At 45.4% G+C, this 21,234-nt stretch overlaps 1 protein-coding gene across 1 annotated transcript; it reads left to right on the forward strand.

Moving 5' to 3' along the window:
* Positions 1-1,167: 1,167 nt before the first annotated feature.
* On the forward strand, positions 1,168-17,542 carry EFHC1 (EF-hand domain containing 1). Its single transcript, XM_077291688.1, has 10 exons — positions 1,168-1,320; positions 10,060-10,281; positions 10,343-10,630; positions 10,749-10,898; positions 11,863-12,055; positions 12,208-12,428; positions 12,506-12,646; positions 12,725-12,938; positions 13,097-13,238; positions 17,254-17,542. Exons 1-10 carry the CDS (start codon positions 1,258-1,260, stop codon positions 17,312-17,314), a joined length of 1,695 nt encoding a protein of 564 aa, XP_077147803.1. The 5' UTR covers positions 1,168-1,257; the 3' UTR covers positions 17,315-17,542.
* The last annotated feature ends 3,692 nt before the right edge of the window (positions 17,543-21,234 follow it).

The following is a 21,234-nucleotide window of genomic DNA, read 5'->3' on the forward strand; positions in this document are numbered from 1 at the left end:
GCCAAACTAGACAGGTTTGCCATTCAGGACTCTGGGAAAGCTGGGTGTCTGAAATCCTAACATATCTGTGCATTCAGGACCTTAGAAAATTCTGGTAAGCCATGCTGACCACTTACACACTGTGAGGTGTATAGTTGCATGAATAGACTGTTTACCGTTCAGGTCTCTAGGAAAGCTGGGTGTCATGGATAAATATAAGGCATAATATATAATAATATACACACTATAACGCATGGGTAGCTGGGACTTCCTGCATAACTAGACAGATTTCTGGTGTGCATATTTTTCCATTCAGTCCTCTAGGAAAGCTGTGTGTCTACAATGTTATGCAATGATGGATATCTCAGTGCATAAATAGACATTCTGTCATCCGGGGCTCTAGGAAAGCTGGGTCTCCTGAATAAAAAAAAACACCATAGCATTACTGCATAAATATATAGATTTACCATTCAGGACTGGAGGAAAGCTGGGTGTCATGGATGTATCATGGCCTAACTAGACCGAACTGCCGTTCAGGGCTATAGAAAAGTTGGATATTCTGAATGGAAATTCTACATAGTTATACATTATGTTTAGCAACCGTTTTCCATTCAGTCCTCTGGGAAAGCTGTGTGTCTTCTAATGTTGATTCTGTCTAGTTATGCAGTGATGGATATATCAGTGTATAAACAGACATTTTGTAATTCAGGACTCTGGGAAAGCTGAGTCTCCTGAATAAAAACAGTAATACTGCATTAATGTATAGATTTACCATTCAGAACTCGCGGAAAGCTGGGTATTATGGACATATAAGTGCATATCTAGATGGATTTGCCGTTCAGGGCTGCAGGAAAGTTGGATATTCTGAATGGCCTTTTTGCCTAGTTATAGAACATGGGGTGTGAAAAGCGACATTTTGCCTTTCAGTGCGCTGGGAAAGCTGTGTGTTTAGTTATGTAGTGAAGGGTATTTCAGTGCATAAACAGACATTTTATCATTTGGGGGCTGGGGAAAGCTGGGTGTAACTGGAAGATCATGGAGTATTACTAGTACTGGTCTTCTTATGTGGCCCCCAGGGCTCCGGGTGAGACCCTGCCCCGCTGCACACTGTGCGCTGTACTATGTAGTCAGGTGACCAGGCAGCATGGCCGCCTCCTGTGTACTGTTACCATGGAGACCAGAGTCATGGCTGACCGTTGCCTGGAGACAGCACAAGCTGCAGAGAGACAGCCGGGCCCATAGAGTGCAAGGAAAGAGACGTCCAGGAGGCAGCGGATCATGTCCTCTCAGCCGGTGCACGGGCTGCCGCTCCTGCCCGGGAACAGCTACCGGGACCCCACCGTAAGTGGAGATGGCGGCACCGATAATAATAATTCAGGCTCTGTGGCGTCTCTTGTGCTGCGGCTCCGTGAGCGGCATTTATTAATGGTGCTGTCGGTACCGGGGCGGTTTATTATTTATGGCTAATAAAGGGTTAATCGTGTGTGCCGCCATGCTGCGACTGCCCGAACCGATCGGCACTGTGTGTGGGGAGAGCGATCAGTGTGGGGCAGCGCCAGCGCTATAGTGTCCGGAGATGTGCGCCGTGTACTGGACTGGATGATATAATACCGCACCCTGTGTGATATATATAATACCGCACCTTATGTGATATATAATACCGCATCCTGTGTGATATATATAATACCGCATCCACTGTGTGATCTATATAATACCGCATCCACCGTGCCGTATATTATAATACCGCATCCTGTGTGATCTATATAATACCGCATCCACCGTGCCGGATATAATACCGCATCCTGTGTGATCTATATAATACCGCATCCTGTGTAATATATATAATACCGCATCCACCGTGCCTTATATAATACCGCATCCTGTGTAATATATATAATACCGCCTCCACCGTGCCGGATATAATACCGCATCCTGTGTGATCTATATAATACCGCATCCACTGTGCCGTATATTATAATACCGCATCCTGTGTGATCTATATAATACCGCATCCACCGTGCCGGATATAATACCGCATCCTGTGTGATCTATATAATACCGCATCCTGTGTAATATATATAATACCGCATCCACCGTGCCTTATATAATACCGCATCCTGTGTAATATATATAATACCGCATCCACCGTGCCGGATATAATACCGCATCCTGTGTGATCTATATAATACCGCATCCACTGTGCCGTATATTATAATACAGCATCCTGTGTGATATATAATACCGCATCCACTGTGCCGGATATAATACCGCATCCTGTGTGATCTATATAATACCGCATCCTGTGTAATATATATAATACCGCATCCACCGTGCCTTATATAATACCGCATCCTGTGTAATATATATAATACCGCATCCACCGTGCCTTATATAATACCGCATCCTGTGTAATATATATAATACCGCATCCACCGTGCCGGATATAATACCGCATCCTGTGTGATCTATATAATACCGCATCCACTGTGCCGTATATTATAATACAGCATCCTGTGTGATATATAATACCGCATCCACTGTGCCGGATATAATACCGCATCCTGTGTGATCTATATAATATCGCATCCTGTGTAATATATATAATACCGCATCCACCGTGCTTTATATAATACCGCATCCTGTGTAATATATATAATACCGCATCCACCGTGCCTTATATAATACCGCATCCTGTGTAATATATATAATACCGCATCCACCGTGCCGGATATAATACCGCATCCTGTGTGATCTATATAATACCGCACCCACTGTGCCGTATATTATAATACAGCATTCTGTGTGATATATAATACCGCATCCACTGTGCTGGATATAATACCGCATCCTGTGTGATCTATATAATACCGCATCCTGTGTAATATATATAATACCGCATCCACCGTGCCTTATATAATACCGCATCCTGTGTAATATATATAATACCGCATCCACCGTGCCTTATATAATACCGCATCCTGTGTAATATATATAATACCGCATCCACCGTGCCTTACATAATACCGCATCCTGTGTAATATATATAATACCGCATCCACCGTGCCGGATATAATACCGCATCCTGTGTGATCTATATAATACCGCACCCACTGTGCCGTATATTATAATACAGCATCCTGTGTGATATATAATACCGCATCCACCGTGCCTTATATAATACCGCATCCTGTGTAATATATATAATACCGCATCCACTGTGCTGGATATAATACCGCATCCTGTGTGATCTATATAATACTGCATCCTGTGTAATATATATATAATACCGCATCCTTATATAATACCACATCCTGTGTGATATATATAGGATAGGATTAGATACACAGCTCAGCAGACAGTATCACACATGAGAGGATTAGATACACGGCTCAGCAGTCAGTATCACACAGGATAGGATTAGATACACGGCTCAGCAGACAGTATCACACAGGATAGGATTAGATACACGCTCAGCAGTCAGTATCACACAGGATAGGATTAGATACACGGCTCAGCAGACAGTATCACACGGGATAGGATTAGATACACGGCTCAGCAGTCAGTATCACACAGGATAGGATTAGATACACGGCTCAGCAGTCAGTATCACACAGGAGAGGATTAGATACACGGTTCAGCAGTCAGTATCACACAGGATAGGATTAGATACACGGCTCAGCAGTCAGTATCACACAGGAGAGGATTAGATACAAGGCTCAGCAGTCAGTATCACACAGGATAGGATTAGATACACGCTCAGCAGTCAGTATCACACAGGAGAGGATTAGATACACGGCTCAGCAGACAGTATCACACAGGAGAGGATTAGATACACGGCTCAGCAGTCAGTATCACACAGGATAGGATTAGATACACGCTCAGCAGTCAGTATCACACAGGAGAGGATTAGATACACGGCTCAGCAGACAGTATCACACAGGAGAGGATTAGATACACGGCTCAGCAGACAGTATCACACGGGATAGGATTAGATACACGGCTCAGCAGACAGTATCACACAGGATAGGATTAGATACACAGTTCAGCAGACAGTATCACACAGGATAGGATTAGATACACGGCTCAGCAGTCAGGATCACACAGGAGAGGATTAGATACACGGCTCAGCAGACAGTATCACACAGGATAGGATTAGATACACGGCTCAGCAGTCAGTATCACACAGGAGAGGATTAGATACACGGCTCAGCAGTCAGTATCACACAGGAGAGGATTAGATACACGGCTCAGCAGTCAGTATCACACAGGAGAGGATTAGATACAAGGCTCAGCAGTCAGTATCACACAGGATAGGATTAGATACACGCTCAGCAGTCAGTATCACACAGGAGAGGATTAGATACACGGCTCAGCAGACAGTATCACACAGGATAGGATTAGATACACGGCTCAGCAGACAGTATCACACAGGAGAGGATTAGATGCACGGCTCAGCAGTCAGTATCACACAGGAGAGGATTAGATACACGGCTCAGCAGACAGTATCACACAGGAGAGGATTAGATACACAGCTCAGCAGACAGTATCACACAGGATAGGATTAGATGCACGGCTCAGCAGTCAGTATCACACAGGAGAGGATTAGATACACGGCTCAGCAGTCAGTATCACACAGGAGAGGATTAGATACACGGCTCAGCAGTCAGTATCACACAGGAGAGGATTAGATACACGGCTCAGCAGACAGTATCACACAGGATAGGATTAGATACACAGCTCAGCAGTCAGTATCACACAGGACAGGATTAGATACACGGCTCAGCAGTCAGCATCACACAGGATAGGATTAGATACACAGCTCAGCAGTCAGTATCACACAGGATAGGATTAGATACACGGCTCAGCAGTCAGTATCACACAGGATAGGATTAGATACACGGCTCAGCAGTCAGTATCACACAGGATAGGATTAGATACACGGCTCAGCAGTCAGTATCACACAGGAGAGGATTAGATGCATGGCTCAGCAGACAGTATCACACAGGAGAGGATTAGATACATAGCTCAGCAGACAGTATCACACAGGATAGGATTAGATACACAGCTCAGCAAAGTATCACACAGGAGAGGATTAGATGCACGGCTCAGCAGTCAGTATCACACAGGAGAGGATTAGATGCACGGCTCAGCAGTCAGTATCACACAGGAGAGGATTAGATACACAGCTCAGCACAATAACACACATGGGAGGAGATAACTGCTCAGAGTCAGCACCACAAAGGATAGGATTAGATTCCCTCTCCCCCTCCCCACTGATACTTACTTCACTGCTCCGCTGCTGAGTCCTTTCTCCCTCCCGTCCTTGGTCTTCTCCTTCTCCTCCTCCTATAACCGCAGGGCTCCTGTGCTTATACTGGGAAGCTGAAGCTCACAGATGCAGTGTGAGCTCCAGGAAGATGGCGCCGATCTCCTGCCTCTGCTGTGGTGTGGACGGCTCAGGGGGCGTGGCCACATCACAGCAGGGAGCTGCTCAATGTAAACTATACAGTCGGACACCGACTGCAGATCTCTATGCCCAGGGCTGCCGTATTTGCAGAGTGTAAGTGTCGTGCAGCTACACTTACACTCCTGCAAAGCAAAATGGCGGCGCCCAGTTGCTGAAAAACAAATTAATAATAAAAAAAATGTTAAAGTTAAAAAAAGGATATTTGTATGAAAAATAATTGTTTATATAAACAATTATTTTAATACAAAAAATAAAATGCGGCACGTTCCCTTTAACAGTTGCTATAGAGATGTGTCTGCCGCTAGAACTCTGTGTGGCATTGACCTGGTCTCTAATCTGAGCTGCTGTTAACCTGCGATTTCTGAGGCTGGTGACTCAGATAAACTTATCCTCAGAAGCAGAGGTGACTCTTGGTCTTCCTTTCCTGGGGCGGTCCTCATGTGAGCCAGTTTCTTGGGGTCACTTTCAAAGTTTTCCCAATTTTTCGGACTGACTGAAGTACTGATGGCCACTCGTTATTCTTTACTTAGCTGCTTTTTTCTTGCCATAATACAAATCCTAACAGTCTATTCAGTAGGACTATCAGCTGTGTATCCACCAGACTTCTGCACAACACAACTGATGGTCCCAACCCCATTTATATGGCAAGAAATCCCACTTATTAAACCTGACAGGGCACACCTGTGAAGTGAAAACCATTCCCGGTGACTACCTCTTGAAGCTCATCAAGAGAATGCCAAAAGTGTGCAAAGCAGTCATCAAAGCAAAAGGTGGCTACTCTGAAGAACCTAGAATATAAGACATCATTTCAGTTGTTTCACACTTTTTTGTTAAGTATATGTGGCACCCCAGGAGTCCGGGTACCACAGTAGTGCTGTCTTCCTCACAGGGAGGATAGTGCGATGTCTGGAGACAAGTGAGGTTTCCTTTGGTAGGTTTACACAAGCACAACACCTTCAACTTCCAGGCCAGGAAGGGGAGCTCCAAGCCCTGTTTTAGGGCAGCTTCCCTGAATAAAGAACCTGGTTTGGAGGCGTAGACAGCTCAGTTGGTAGTAGGAGTCTGTGTGCGAGGACAGACAGGAGTGGAGCACAGAGGAAAGTGAGAGCTCCAGGAGGCCACGAGCAGGCCTCTGAAGAGTGATAGCGCAAGTATCCGGGTACCGGGAGCCCGAGGCTTACGTGGATTACAACACACGGAGCAAAACCGGAGGGCATTGTACTACAGTGACGTTGCCCATAATTACCTGTGGCACAGCAGCACTCAGGAGCCTGGAGTCGCAGCTAGAGGACACCAACAATCACCGCTCGAGCTGCCTGCCATACAGGTACCTGCCCCAGAACAGGAGAACGAACAACTACCTTGCAGAGACACTTAGTGGCAGCAGGGACTTAGAGACAGAAAGCGCAGAGTGGTAGGCTCCCACCTGACTTTCCCAGGGGAAGTTGCTTGTCTCTGGACTGCCCGGACTTCTCTGCCTGCCCTGTGATCTGGTGCCCTGGACTGTGGCTGCTGAAACCAACAGTAAACAAGGTAAATACACTGCAATCCTGTGTCCTCGTTCTTCTCTGCGCCTCTCACCATCTACACACCGCGAGCCCTGGGGATATACTTCACCTGTGGGAAGGTATACCATCTAGCTGCCATAACATCACCCCAGAGGACCCCTTAAAGCAGCATCGGTCCCTACTGACCGAATACCACAGGTGGCATCACGAACATAAACTCTATACATGGGCTCCTAGGGCCACGGACCGGGTCACAGCCACCGTGACATCCCCCTGTGAACCGCAGGACCCGGTACCGAGTACCCCACGGCCCTGGCGGGGCGACTCATATATAATTCCACATGTGGTAATTCATAGTTTTGATGCCTTCAGTGTGAATGTATAATTTTCATAGTCATGAAAATACAGAAAAATCTTTAAATGAGAAGGTGTGTGCAAACTTTTGGTCTGTACTGTATACACAGTATAGCCCAGTGTGCCATATATAATACCGCACCCAGTGTACTATATGTAATACCGCACCATATATAGTGCTATGCACAGTATTATTATTTATTTATATAGCACCATGGTGCTGTACATGAGGAGTGGTTACATACAAGTTACAGATATCACAGTAAAGTAACAATGACAGAGTGATACAGAGGGGCGAGCACCCTGCCCTTACCGGCTTACATTCTACTGGACGGTGGGGAAGGAGACAGTAGGTTGAGGGTTGCAGCAGCTCCAGTGTTGATGAGGCGGTAGCTCTGGTAGTGGTGAGGAGTTTGCGGGGTCAGTGTAGGCTGTAGGCTTTCCTGAAGAGATGGGTTTTCAGGTTCCGTCTGAAGGATCCGACTGTGGTTGATAGTCGGACGTGTTGGGGCACAGAATTCCAGAGGATGGGGGATATTCAGGAGAAGTCTTGGAGGTGGTTGGATGAGGAGCGAATAAGAGTGGAGGAGAGAAGGAGGTCTTGGGAGGACCGGAGATCACGTGAGGGAAGATATCGGGAGATTAGGTCAGAGATATATGGAGGAGACAGGTTGTAGATGGCTTTGTAGGTCAGTATTAGTAATTTGAACTGAATACGCTGAGGGAATGGGAGCCAGTGAAGAGATTTGCAGAGGGGAGAAGCGGAGGAGTAGTGAGGAGAGAGATGGATTAGTCAGGCAGCAGAGTTAAGGATGGACTGGAGAGGTGCAAGGGTGTTAGCAGGGAGGCCGCAGAAAAGGATGTTGCAGTAGTCAAGGCGGGAGATGATGAGGGCATACACAAGCATTAGATTGAGGGTTGAGGAAGGGATGGATTCTGGAGATATTTTTGAGCTGGAGGTGACAGGAGGTGAAGAGAGCTTGGATGTGCGGTTTGAAGGACGGGGCAGAGTCAAAGGTTACTCTGAGGCAGCGGACTGTCATGGTTCTCAATGGCAAGAGACCGTAGTAAAGCATACAAAAGGACTAGCTCTTGGAAGATGGGAACTCGAGCTGACTGTGAGCTAAACCTACCGCACAAATAACAGTGGCCGGGTAGCGTGCCTACGTTTTATCCCTAGACGCCCAGCGCCAGCCGGAGGACTGACTGACCCTAGCAGAGGAAAATACAGACCTGGCTTACCTCTAGAGAAATTTTCCCCAAAAGGCAGACAGTAGCCCCCACATATATTGTCGGTGATTTCAGAGGAAATTGACATACGAAGTATGAAGATAGGTTTAGCAAATTGAGGTCCGCTTACTAGATAGTAGGAAGACAGAAAAGGGAACTTCACAGTCAGCTGAAAACCCTTTCAAAACACCATCCTGAAATTACTTTAAGACTCTAATATCAACTCATGACACCAGAGTGGCAATTTCAGCTCACAAGAGCTTCCAGCCTCAGAAATATTCAAACACAGAGAACTGGAACAAAAATGCAAAACAATCTTAGGACTACAAGTCCAACTTAGCTGATAGTAGTCTAGGAGCAGGAACATGCAACAGAAAGGCTTCTGGTAACATTGTTGGCCGGCATAGAAATGACTGAGGAGCAAGGCTAAATAGAAACTCCCACATCCTGATGGAAACAGGTGAACAGAGGAGATGAAGCACACAAGTTCAGTACCACCAGTGACCACCGGGGGAGCCCAGAAACCAAATTCACAACAGCGGACTTCCGGTACAGGGGAAAACGTGATGTCGTCAATTGTGATAGATAGATCAGGTAAGGAAGATCTGTGGGATGGATGAAAGATGATGAGTTCAGATTTGTCCACATTGAGTTTGAGGAAGCGAGAGGAGAAGAAGGAGGATATGGCTGATAGACACCCCGGGATTCTGTACAGCAGAGAGGTGACGTCTGGGCCAGAAAGGTAGATCTGAGTGTCATCAACATAGAGGTGGTACTGGAAGCCATGGGATTTTATGAGTTGTCCCAGGCCAAGTGTGTAGGTTGAGAAGAGTAGGGGTCCTAGGACAGAGCCTTGGGGGACTCCAACAGAGAGAGGGTGGGATGAGGAGGTAGTGTGGGAGTGGGAGACGCTGAATGTGCGGTTGGAAAGGTACAAGGAGATCCAGGAAAGGGCGAGGTCTTTGATGCCAAAGGAGGAGAGGATCTGTAGTAGGAGACAGTGGTCAACTGTGTCAAAAGCAGAGGACAAGTCTAGAAGGAGGAGTACAGAGTATTGTCCAATATGCCATATATAATACCCCACCATATATAGCGCTATACACAGTATGTACACAGTACATCCCAGCGTTTCATATATAATACCGCACCCAGTGTACTATATGTAATACCGCACCATATATAGCGCTATACACAGTATGTACACAGTACAGCCCAGCGTTTCATATATAATACCGCACCCAGTGTACTATATGTAATACCGCACCATATATAGCGCTATACACAGTATATACACAGTATAGCCCAGCGTTTTAAATATAATACCACATCCAGTGTACTATATGTAATACTGTATGATATATAGCGCTATACACAGTATAGCCCAGCGTTTCATATATAATACCGCACCCAGTGTACTATATGTAATACTGTATGATACATAGTGCTATACACAGTATATACACAGTATGCACACAGCCCAGCGTGCCATATATAACATTATGCTCGTTTTTCCTTTCCCAGAAATCCCTATTCCACCGCTCTCAGACGCTGACGTACCGTAATGGCTACAGTCGCCCGGTGCTTCCCACGGTCGGGGTCGGCAGGGAGCCGGTCACAGTGAACCAGCTGTCACAGGCGGAACTAGACGAACTCGCCAACAAGAGACCCACCCTGACCTACGGGCGAGTGACGCAGGCGCCGCCGTCCAGCTTCACCCCGGTGTACGTGGCGTTCGACAAGAAGGTAAATCAGGAGGGAATAAATCGGGCCGGCGTCCATGTCACTGACATCTGCGTCCCTTTAGGTTTTACGGTTTGAGGGTTACTTTAAAGAAGCCGTGCCCATCTCCCAAGACGAAGTGTGGCGGGTGCGGAGAGTGAGCGTCTACTACTACCTGGAGGACGACACCATCTCAGTGGTGGAGCCCCCGGTGGAGAACTCCGGGATACCCCAAGGCACACTTATGAAGCGGCAGAGACACCCTAAAAATGATCACGGGGATCACTACCACTGGAAGGATCTCAACGTGAGCATCAACCTCACCCTGTACGGCCGGACCCTCCGCCTCGTCAGCTGCGACAAGTTCACACAGGTGAGGAGCCACAAGAGGCAAAACTTGGGGAAACAAGTTGCACAAACTTTTTCTGAAACTTTTTCTGTAACTTTTTCCATATGTATCCAGTGCTGTAAAGTGTCGTCTTCTTACACAGGATTTCCTAGAGAGCGAGGGCATCGAACTGAACCCGCCAGATCTAATCCCTACTGATCCCTACACTGAGCTCCGCAGGGATCCGGACCGCACCTTCACCACGCCGCCCGACTTTGACAAACTGAAGCAATTCCTGACTATGGACCGCAAGGTATCAGTCATTATAAAGACAGGAACAGTCCTAAAATTCAGCGTAAATCGGACGTAAAAGTGACCAACATGGTCCTGAACTGATAATCCGTCGCTGCCTGTAGCCACCACTAGGGGGAGCTCAGGAGCTTATTGCAGACCCTTCCCACCACGGCCAGATTTTTTTTTTGCCTGTTTTTCCCTCCCCTTCTTCCAAGATCTGTAACTTTTTTTTTTTTATCAACATAGGTGAGTGAGGGCTTGTTTTTTTCGGGACGAGTTGAGGATTTGAATTACACCATCCGTTTTACCATGTAATGCATTGAAAAATGGGATAAAAATATACAAATTCCATCATTTATTGAGTTCTGTAAAAGGTTTTGGTTTGTGTCAACATTTTCTATGACTCGTAAATTTTTTTTAATTTAATTATTCCGTCATTAAATAATGAAATATTTTCATAGATCGGACTTCTGTGAACCTGAAGACACCAAATGTTTTTAAAATAAAAAAAATATATAATTTTTTTAAATTATTTTTTTAAAATATTTTTTAACTTGGAAAAAGTGAAATAATTTCAACTCCCAATAATTTCTCTGGGGGTTACAGAAATAGCTCAGCCGCCCCCTGATGGTTCCTATGGGGATCGATGCATGGACCGTTTCAGCCATAAAAGGTCTCCCCTTTAAATGGGTTGTCCACCTCTAAAAAAAACTTTGCCCATGATGGTGCAAAAATGATAAAAAAAAACCCTATACTCACTGATCGGGCCTCCACCGCTCCTTCGTACTGCAGCGCTGACATAGAAAGCCAGGAGTCCGGTGGGGGACACTAGCAGTTTTTGTGGGTTTTTTTTGCCTTTTTGCACCACCATGGGACCATTTTTGCAATTTTTTAAAGCTTTCAACAACCCCTGCTGACTAGATGCAATTGTAGCAACCCATCAGCTGGGATAAGTTTATCTCCGTACACCGCTTCCTTCCCAGGTCCTGCGCTTTTTCTCTCTCTGGGACGACTCTGGCAGCATGTTCGGAGAGACGCGGCCGGTCATCATACACTATTACCTCATGGATGACACCGTGGAGGTCCGGGAAGTCCACGAAAGAAACGACGGGAGGGATCCCTTCCCCGTTTTAATGAAGCGGCAGCACCTTCCGAAATCTGTGAAGGATCTCAGAGGTGAGAGACCCTCTGGGTGCTAAGTTCTCGCTCATACCGGAAGCTTCTAGGAAGTGTGGAGACGTCCTGGACTCCGGGAAGAGTTGGCAAATCCTCGGGGCTCCGCACAAATTTTTGCCTTTCATGTTTCATCCTTTTTTTTTCCCCCACAGATACTTTTCCAAAATGTGTCCTGGAAATCTCAGACAAGGAGGTGACGGAGTGGTATTCCCCCCGGGATTTCATGGTGGGCAGTCACATCACCATCATGGGGCGGAAGTTCTTTTTGTACGACTGCGACGCCTACACCCGAGACTTCTACCAGCAGAACCTGGGAATCCCGGACGTGACACCTGTCGACGTCAAGAAGCCACCAGAGGAAGAAGCGAGACAGGTAGATGTACGGCGAGACCCCAGGAGGGCGCCGCTAGGGGGGGATACAAGTAGTGACTTGTCTCTGTCTCCCCCCAGGAGATCCCCCCTTACAATGGCTACGGTCTGCTGGAAGACTCTCTCCAGAACTGTCTCACCCTGGTGCCCAAACCGCCCAAGAAGGACGTGATCAAGATGCTGGAGAACGACCACAACGTCCTGAGATACGCCGTCACTCTGGTACGCTCACAATCCTGTACTTTCCACAGGGGCGGGCGACCCGGACCACCCACCTAATGCCCCTCTATGCCTCCCTAGGACTCGATGAACCCTGAACACAGCGGGCGACGCTTCATCCTGTCCTACTTCCTCTCCGACGACACCGTCAGTATTTTCGAGCCCCAGATCCGCAACTCGGGAATCATCGGAGGGAAATTCTTAGAAAAGAGCAGAATTCCCAAACCGGGCTCCTCCATGAACGACCCCGTCTACTACGGCCCCGCCGACTTCACTATTGGCTCCGTCATTGAAGGTGAGGTGGTCTGACCCCGAGACCTCCACTAATCAGGGGCTGCCACTAGGTGGCGATGTATGTACAACTGGTTTAAATAGGAGATGTGTGTACACAGCGCCGCCCTAGTGGTGGCAACAGGAAAAATAGACATTGTTAACACGACGCCATTCCTCTAGTTTTCAGCCACCGCTTCGTCATCACGGATGCAGACCTGTACGTCCTCAACTACATGAAGGCTCACCAGCATCAGTATCCCTGCGAGGTGCTGAAGACATTGGAGAAACACCTGCAGCCACAAGAGGGCGACAGAGAGCCGGGGTAAGAGGACGGCGAATCAGAGAGCAGCTCTGAGCACACGGCACACGTCACGTGACAGAGTATCCAATATTCTGGATTATCGGACAGTGACAAGTAGGTAAAACTCATGCAGCTCTAGGACAGATGCCAGATTATCAGAATTTTCCGTGTAAATGGGTTATCAAATTTTCTGAATTATCAGGTTGAGCATTATCAAGCTTTATGGGTTATTGGGTGTCGGATTATCAGACTTTCCAAGTGTTAGGTGCTGGATTATCAGACATTCTTGGTCTCGGGTGCTGGATTATCAGACATTCTTGGTCTCGGGTGCTGGATTATCAGATTTTCTTGCTATTAATGTTAAATTAGGAAACTTTCTGGGTACTGGGTGCCAGTTTATAAGGCTCTCTGGATTACCAGGGGCCGGATTATCAGATTTTAAGGCTATTAGGTGTCAGTGTATTAGATTTTCTGAGTTATCAGGTTCTGGATGTTCAGTTTTTCAGAGTCTCTGTTGCGGACTAGAAGATTTCCTCTGTTTTGGGGACCAGATTATCAGATTTTCTAGGATACTGGATGACAGATAATCAGACTTTCTGGATTATCAAATCACAGATTATCAGACTTTCTGGATTATCAAATCACAGATTATCAGACTTTTCAGGGTATTGGCTGATTGGCTGTTTTTCTGGTTTCTGGCTTCTCGTCACCTCCCCCTAGTGGATGGATGTAGAACTACATCTGTGTACAACACTACACCCAGAACAGTGAGAACAATGTCCAAAAACCAGAATATGGCCCCTATGGAAAGCTAAGGGGTCTAATGCACCTTCCGAATCCATCAGAAAAAAATATATATGTTCTACTGGACTCATAGAGACATTGCTGTAATGAATAATATATATATATATATATATATATATATATATATATATATATATATATATATATATATATATATATAGTACAGACCAAAAGTTTGGACACACCTTTTCATTTTCTGTATTTTCATGACTATGAAAATTGTACATTCACTCTGAAGGCATCAAAACTATGAATTAACACATGTGGATTTATATACTCAACAAAAAAGTGTGAAACAACTGAAATTATGTCTTATATTCTAGGTTCTTCAAAGTAGCCACCTTTTGCTTTGATGACTGCTTTGAACACTCTTGGCATTCTCTTGATGAGCTTCAAGAGGTAGTCACCGGGAATGGTTTTCACTTCACAGGTGTGCCCTGTCAGGTGTAATAAGTGGGATTTGTTGCCTTATAAATGGGGTTGGGGCCATCAGTTGTGTTGTGCAGAAGTCTGGTGGATACACAGCTGATAGTCCTACTGAATAGACTGTTAGCATTTGTATTATGGCAAGAAAAAAGCAGCTAAGTAAAGAAAAACGAGTGGCCATCATTACTTTAAGAAATTAAGGTCAGTCAGTCTGAAAAGTCAGGAAAACTTTGAAAGTGTCCCCAAGTGTAGTGGAAAAAAACATCAAGCGCTGCAAAGAAACTGGCTCACATGAGGACCGCCACAGGAAAGGAAATACCAAGAGTCACCTCTGCTTCTGAGGATAAGTTTATCCGAGTCACCAGCCTCAGAAATCGCAGGTTAACAGCAGCTCAGATTAGAGACCAGGTCAATGCCACACAGAGTTCTAGCAGCAGACACATCTCTACAACAACTGTTAAGAGGAGACTTTGTGCAGCAGGCCTTCATGGTAAAATAGCTGCTAGGAAACCACTGCTAAGGACAGGCAACAAGCAGAAGAGACTTGTTTGGGCTAAAGAACACAAGGAATGGACATTAGACCAGTGGAAATCTGTGCTTTGGTCTGATGAGTCCAAATTTGAGATCTTTGGTTCCAACCACCGTGTCTTTGTGTGACACAGAAAAGGTGAACGGATGGACTCTACATGCCTGGTTCCCACCGTGAAGCATGGAGGAGGAGGTGTGATGGTGTGGGGGGCATTGCTGGTGACACTGTTGGGGATTTATCCAAAATTGAAGGCATACTGAACCAGCATGGCTACCACAGCATCTTGCAGCGGCATGCTATTCCATCCGGTTTGCGTTTAGTTGGACCAGCATTTATTTTTCAGCAGGACAATGACCCCAAACACACCTCCAGGCTGTGTAAGGGCTATTTGACCAAGAAGGAGAGTGATGGGGTGCTACGCCAGATGACCTGGCCTCCACAGTCACCAGGCCTGAACCCAATCGAGCTGGTTTGGGGTGAGCTGGACCGCAGAGTGAAGGCAAAAGGGCCAACAAGTGCTAAGCATCTCTGGGAACTCCTTCAAGATTGTTGGAAGACCATTCCCGGTGACTACCTCTTGAAGCTCATCAAGAGAATGCCAAGAGTGTGCAAAGCAGTCATCAAAGCAAAAGGTGGCTACTTTGAAGAACCTAGAATATAAGACATCATTTCAGTTGTTTCACACTTTTTTGTTAAGTATATAATTCCACATGTGTTAATTCATAGTTTTGATGCCTTCAGTGTGAATGTACAACTTTCATAGTCATGAAAATACAGAAAACTCTTTAAATGAGAAGGTGTGTCCAAACTTTTGGTCTGCACTGTACTTACTTCAATGTATGCATTTTAGACTAAAAATAATTTTTTGCATTTGGATTTCATTGAACATTTTGCACCATTGACTTTAACAGACTCTTTATTTCCCTGCACATTGCTGGCTGCAGAATGAGTTAACTGAGCCTCCATCAGTGAGCTCCTTTATTAACTGCTGCATTGGACAGGGAGGTTGTAATGTGACTTTTTCTGGGCCTCGCGTAGCTGAAAGCAGAGGCGATATTTGATGTGGTCATAAAATCGGCACAGACGAGCTCAGGAAGACACAGACAAGAGTGACAAAGCTCAGCTCAACCTCACAAACTCTCTCTCAGAAGGAGCTCACTGAGGGATTCTCTGTTAACTCATTCCGCAGCCAGAAATGTGTAATGAAGCAAAATGAAAATTTTGGAAGTCATGAATTTGGACGCATGCATTTAAGTAAAGTTCCCAGAGGAGTCCATATGCTTTAAGTGAGGAATATCTTCATAAGTTGGCACCCAGTGAAGACACAGATAATGGGAGGTCTAGGAAATTAAAGCGATTTTTTTTTCCAATATCTCCGCTTACTGTGTACAGAAGCAAACTTTGCATCTAGGAGGTAGAAAAGCTGCACAGAACGAATACTCGTGTTACAGCTGAAGGTTTGTTACAGTTACATCCAGTCTAGACAATACTTCTGGATGCTTCATTTTGCTACAATGTATCAGCTGAGTCCTTGTTTGTCCCACTGTGGGAAACATTTGCTGCAGACTCTCAGCGGTGCAAAATGAAGGCGTCGGGGGTCCGGATAACGTTTCCATTCACTGACAGCCAGCGGAGGTGCTGGGATTGTAAATGATAACCTCATTGGGATATGATCAGGCCTTATAAAGCAGTAGGTGTCCATGTAGCATGTACGGATCACAGGGCCGGGGTGGGATCGCTCCCCTCCTCCCAGTATTCCCGGACCACGTGGCTGGGAAACGTGATCATTCCTGGACACTGAATCACCCGCGCTGGAAACACAGAATCCAAACCCCGGCCCCCCACAGCCCCCGCCACCATCCCAGGACACCGCCAAACCTGAGAAATCACTGGGACGGCTTCATAAGGGCCTCTAACAAAGCAGCACAGAGGATTTCAGGATATGGTGTTTGGGTCATGAAGGGGGGAAATAGTGACCTATCCTCCTCTAGGATGACGGGACAGGGCTGCATCATACTACGAGGGGGGCAAGTAGGCGAGACCCCCAGCAGCACAGAGTATTTCAGGAAAGGGGAGCACTGACCTATCTTCTACTAGGCTGCAGTGTCCATGTGAGCGAGGGGATGGAGCTATGTGGGGGCGAGACCCCCAGCAGCACAGAGTATTTCAGTTGCGGAGAGTTGATGATCTCGCAGGAGGGCAGATAAATGTTACGTGGTCCCATCAGCCATTCTCCCTGTGCGACACTGATCGACACCATTTTTCGTGACTTCGCAGGAGAATCGACGCCCGGGAGACGACGGACGGACACGCGGGAGAATCCGAGCCGACCCATTAAACCTGAGCAGTCCTAGAACTCGGCCCCCCGACTGCGGGACAACAAACCGTTACTTGTTTCATTCTGGTACAAATAAAAATGGTGAAAAAAAAAAAAAAGAAAAGCGCCTGAGTGGCTTCATCGTCTCCAGCAAAAGACAAAAATCTGAGAATACAAAGATGTCACCTCTGCACCCCTAAAGATCCAGGGTCCGGGGGGCTTACATAGGAGACATTCAATAAAAAGAAACATTTCACAGAAATCATTTGGGGTTTTTTTTGTTTAGTTTTTTTTGCTTCTACACCTTTATTTTATTGAAAATAACAGTCGGTTTACAAAATTGACCAAAATCGGTTGTATAAAATGTTTCCCTCCCGTCCCACATTGAAAAGTAACAAATATAAAAAAAGGAGATAAGGCACTTAGAGGAGAAGATGGAGGCCAAACGGTGGAGGAAGAAGAAGAAGAAAGACGCAGATTCCCTTGAGGTTGTTTGGTCCATTGTACAATTACAGTCAGCTCGTTTGTGCATCGATTGGAGACATGGAAATGAGGAGGAGACGAGAAGGACGCCGGCTACACCAGCAACGCCACCATAACCGCCGGCGTATAACTAAAGTGCTTCCTGCTGGATCAAACATCACTGCCGAGGATGGCCTCCAAGCCATGGCCCTCCAGGTCATTGCAAAAGTAGCACTACAACTCCCAGCATTCCCTGGAATCGTGGTTTTGCAAAACGCTGAATATCCATGACTTGGAGCAATTGTCAAACTAGTTTTTTTTTTTTTTTAAAAATGGTGCCTGTCACTTTAAATTCATACCATTATCACATGCATTACATATGCTTTTAAAGGGGTACGCGCAGATGGCAGCTTCCTACAACCAACAGTACCATACTGTGTCTGGAAAAAAGAGATTGTATTATTTTAAAGGGGAAATGCAACAAAAAATGTGTTGTAGAGGGGTCTCATCTGTTATTGGGTTCAAGGTAATTCATATACCGTCCTGGACTGCAAATAAACCCACTGCCAATGGTGACCAGCTGATAAATAACATTTATAGAAAGCGACAAATGTTATTTTTTATTATCTGGTGTAAATGCCGCTGTTCTCCTGAATCCGGCGATGTTTTTCTTTTGTTCCTGCGCCTCTCCGTTCCTGAGATATGGCCCCATGTTCCCTTTATATAAATCTACTTAGTTAGCCAAGTGGGCGTGTGACTGTACTCTTGTTTGTGGGCGTTTTCTTGAGGGTTATGCCTAGTTGGCTAACAAGACTACATGGAAGAGAGGGTCATATCTCGGGAATGGAGAGGCGCAGGAAGAAAAGATAAACATCGCCGGATTCAGGAGAACAGCAGCAATTACAACAAATTTAAAAAAAAACAAAAAAAAAAACACATTTATGGCAAGTGACAGGTTCAATTTGAAGGACAGTATCATAGTGTCAAGAGTGATAATTGGTGTCTAAGCATACAGGTCTCATCTAAGCATACTTAAAAGTGAACCCCTCTCTGGAGACCGCCGTTCTGAGAGATATCAGTATACTGGTCCACATGATATGTGTGGTGTTACAGCTCAGACCCACTCACAATATGCGATGCCACATATACAGCGGTGCTCAAAAGTTTACACACCCCGGCAGAATTTTTGCTTTCTTGGCCTTTTTTCAGAGAATATGAATGATCACACCAAATCTTTTTCTCCACTCATGGTTAGTGGTTGGGTAAAGTCTTTTATTGGCAAACTACTGTGTTTTCTCTTTTAAAATCGTAATGACAACCCAAAACATCCAAATGACCCTGATCAAAAGTTCACACACCCTGGTGATTTTGGCCTGATAACATGCACAGAAGTTGACACAAATGGGTGTGAATGGCTACTAAAGGTAACATCCTCACCTGTGACCTGTTTGCTTGTAATCAGTGTGTGCATAAAAGCTGAGTGAGTTTCTGGGATCCAGACAGACTCCTGCATCTTTCATCCAGCCACTGACATTTCTGGATTGTGAGTCATGGGGAAAGCAAAAGAATTGTCAACAGATCTAGGGGAAAAGGTAGTTGAACTGTATAAAACAGGAAAGGGATACAGAAAGATATCCAAGGAATTGATAATGCCAGTCAGCAGCGTTCACACTGTGATTAACAAATGGAAAATCAGGGGCTCTGCAAAAAGAAAACCACGGTCAGGTAGACTAACAAAAATGTCATCCACAACTGCCAGGAAAATTGTTCGGGATGCAAAGAAAAACCCACAAATAACATCAGCTGAAATACTGGACTCTCTGAAAACTAGCGGTGTGGCTGTTTCAAGATGCACAATAAGGAGGCACTTGAAGAAAAAAGGGCGGCATGGTCGGGTCGCAGAAGAAAGCCATTACTGCGCAAATGCCACAAAGTATCTCACCTACAATATGCAAAACAGCACAGAGACGAGCCTCAAAACTTCTGGAACAAGGTAATATGGAGTGATGAGACCAAAGTTTAACTTTTTGGCCACAACCATAAACGTTACATTTGGAGAGAGGTCAACAAGGCCTATGATGAAAGGAACACCATTCCTACAGTAAAGCACGGAGGCGGATTGCTGATGTTTTGGGGATGTGTGAGCTACAAAGGCACAGAAAACTTGGTCAAAGTTGAAGGAAAGATGAATGCAGCACGTTGTCAGCAAATACTAGAGGCAAATTTGCAATCATCAGCCTGGAAGCTGTACATGGGAGGTACTTGGACGTTCCAACATGACAACGATCCAAAACACAAAACCAAGTCGCCCTGTCATTGGCTACTGCAGAACAAAGTGTAGGTTCTGGAGTGGCCATCTCAGTCTCCTGACCTCAATATCATTGAGCCACTCTGGGGAGATCTCAAGCACGCAGTTCATGCTAGACAGCCCAGGAATTTACAGGAACTGGAGGCTTTTTGCCAAGAAGAGTGGGCAGCTTTGCCATCTGAGAAAATAAAGAACCTCATCCACAACTACCACAAAAGACTTCAAGCTGCCACTGATGTTAGAGGGGGCAATACACGGTATTAAGGAATGGGGTATGTGAACTTTTGATCAGGGTCATTTGGATGTTTTGGGTTGTCATTATGATTAAAAAAGAGAAAACACAGTAGAGTGACAATAAATGGCTTCACCCAACCACTAACCATGAGTGGAGAAAAAGTTTGGTGTTATCATTCATATTCTCTGAAAAAAGGCCAAGAAAGCAAAAATTCTGCCGGGTATGTAAACTTTTGAGCACAACTGTATAACAAATGTGTCAATATTTTTAATAAAAAAAATTCAGGTGAGTTAATCCCCACTCTGGGACAGTGGCAACTTATGGGTGCGTGTTGTTTCCCCAAGCACAGCCAAAATTTGCAAAAAATGTCTTGGCTAAAACTTAGGACGAAGTTAAGAGCGTCATATGAACAAAATATACTGCAATTACAACCTACGACCACTAGTGGCAGTAAAGAGCACACATTTCTGCCCAATCACAAGATCCAAACCCCTTTTTGTGCGGCAATTAAGAAAATGTCAAAAATAGGTTTCCTTTATGGTTTGGCGCAATTATTATCCATATCAAAAAGGGACTAATTAGCACGATAAATCCAACATTAGATGATGCAAACTGGATTTCATTCCACAATTTTCACTGGATGAGCTATTGAGTGTTTCTTGTTCACAAATAAAGATGCAAAGATCTAAGGCTCATGCACCAAAGGCTTTGTGATCTTCAGCACAAAAGGTTGATGAGGTTTACCATGTTGAAAGTTATATCCGGTTGCATAAGGCAAAAAAATTAAGTTGACCAAGTTCATGAATATGCGATGAGGTACTTTTAAGTCTCCAGTCCCAGAAGAAAACATCCCACAGAAGGTTGAGGAGGAGACTTGACTTGGATCTTTAGGCCACTTTTTAAATTCCAACTTGTTTTATGCAGGAGAATATTCTC

Source organism: Ranitomeya variabilis, chromosome 2 (genome assembly GCF_051348905.1).
Source record: "Ranitomeya variabilis isolate aRanVar5 chromosome 2, aRanVar5.hap1, whole genome shotgun sequence".
In the NCBI taxonomy this organism is placed as follows: domain Eukaryota; kingdom Metazoa; phylum Chordata; class Amphibia; order Anura; family Dendrobatidae; genus Ranitomeya; species Ranitomeya variabilis.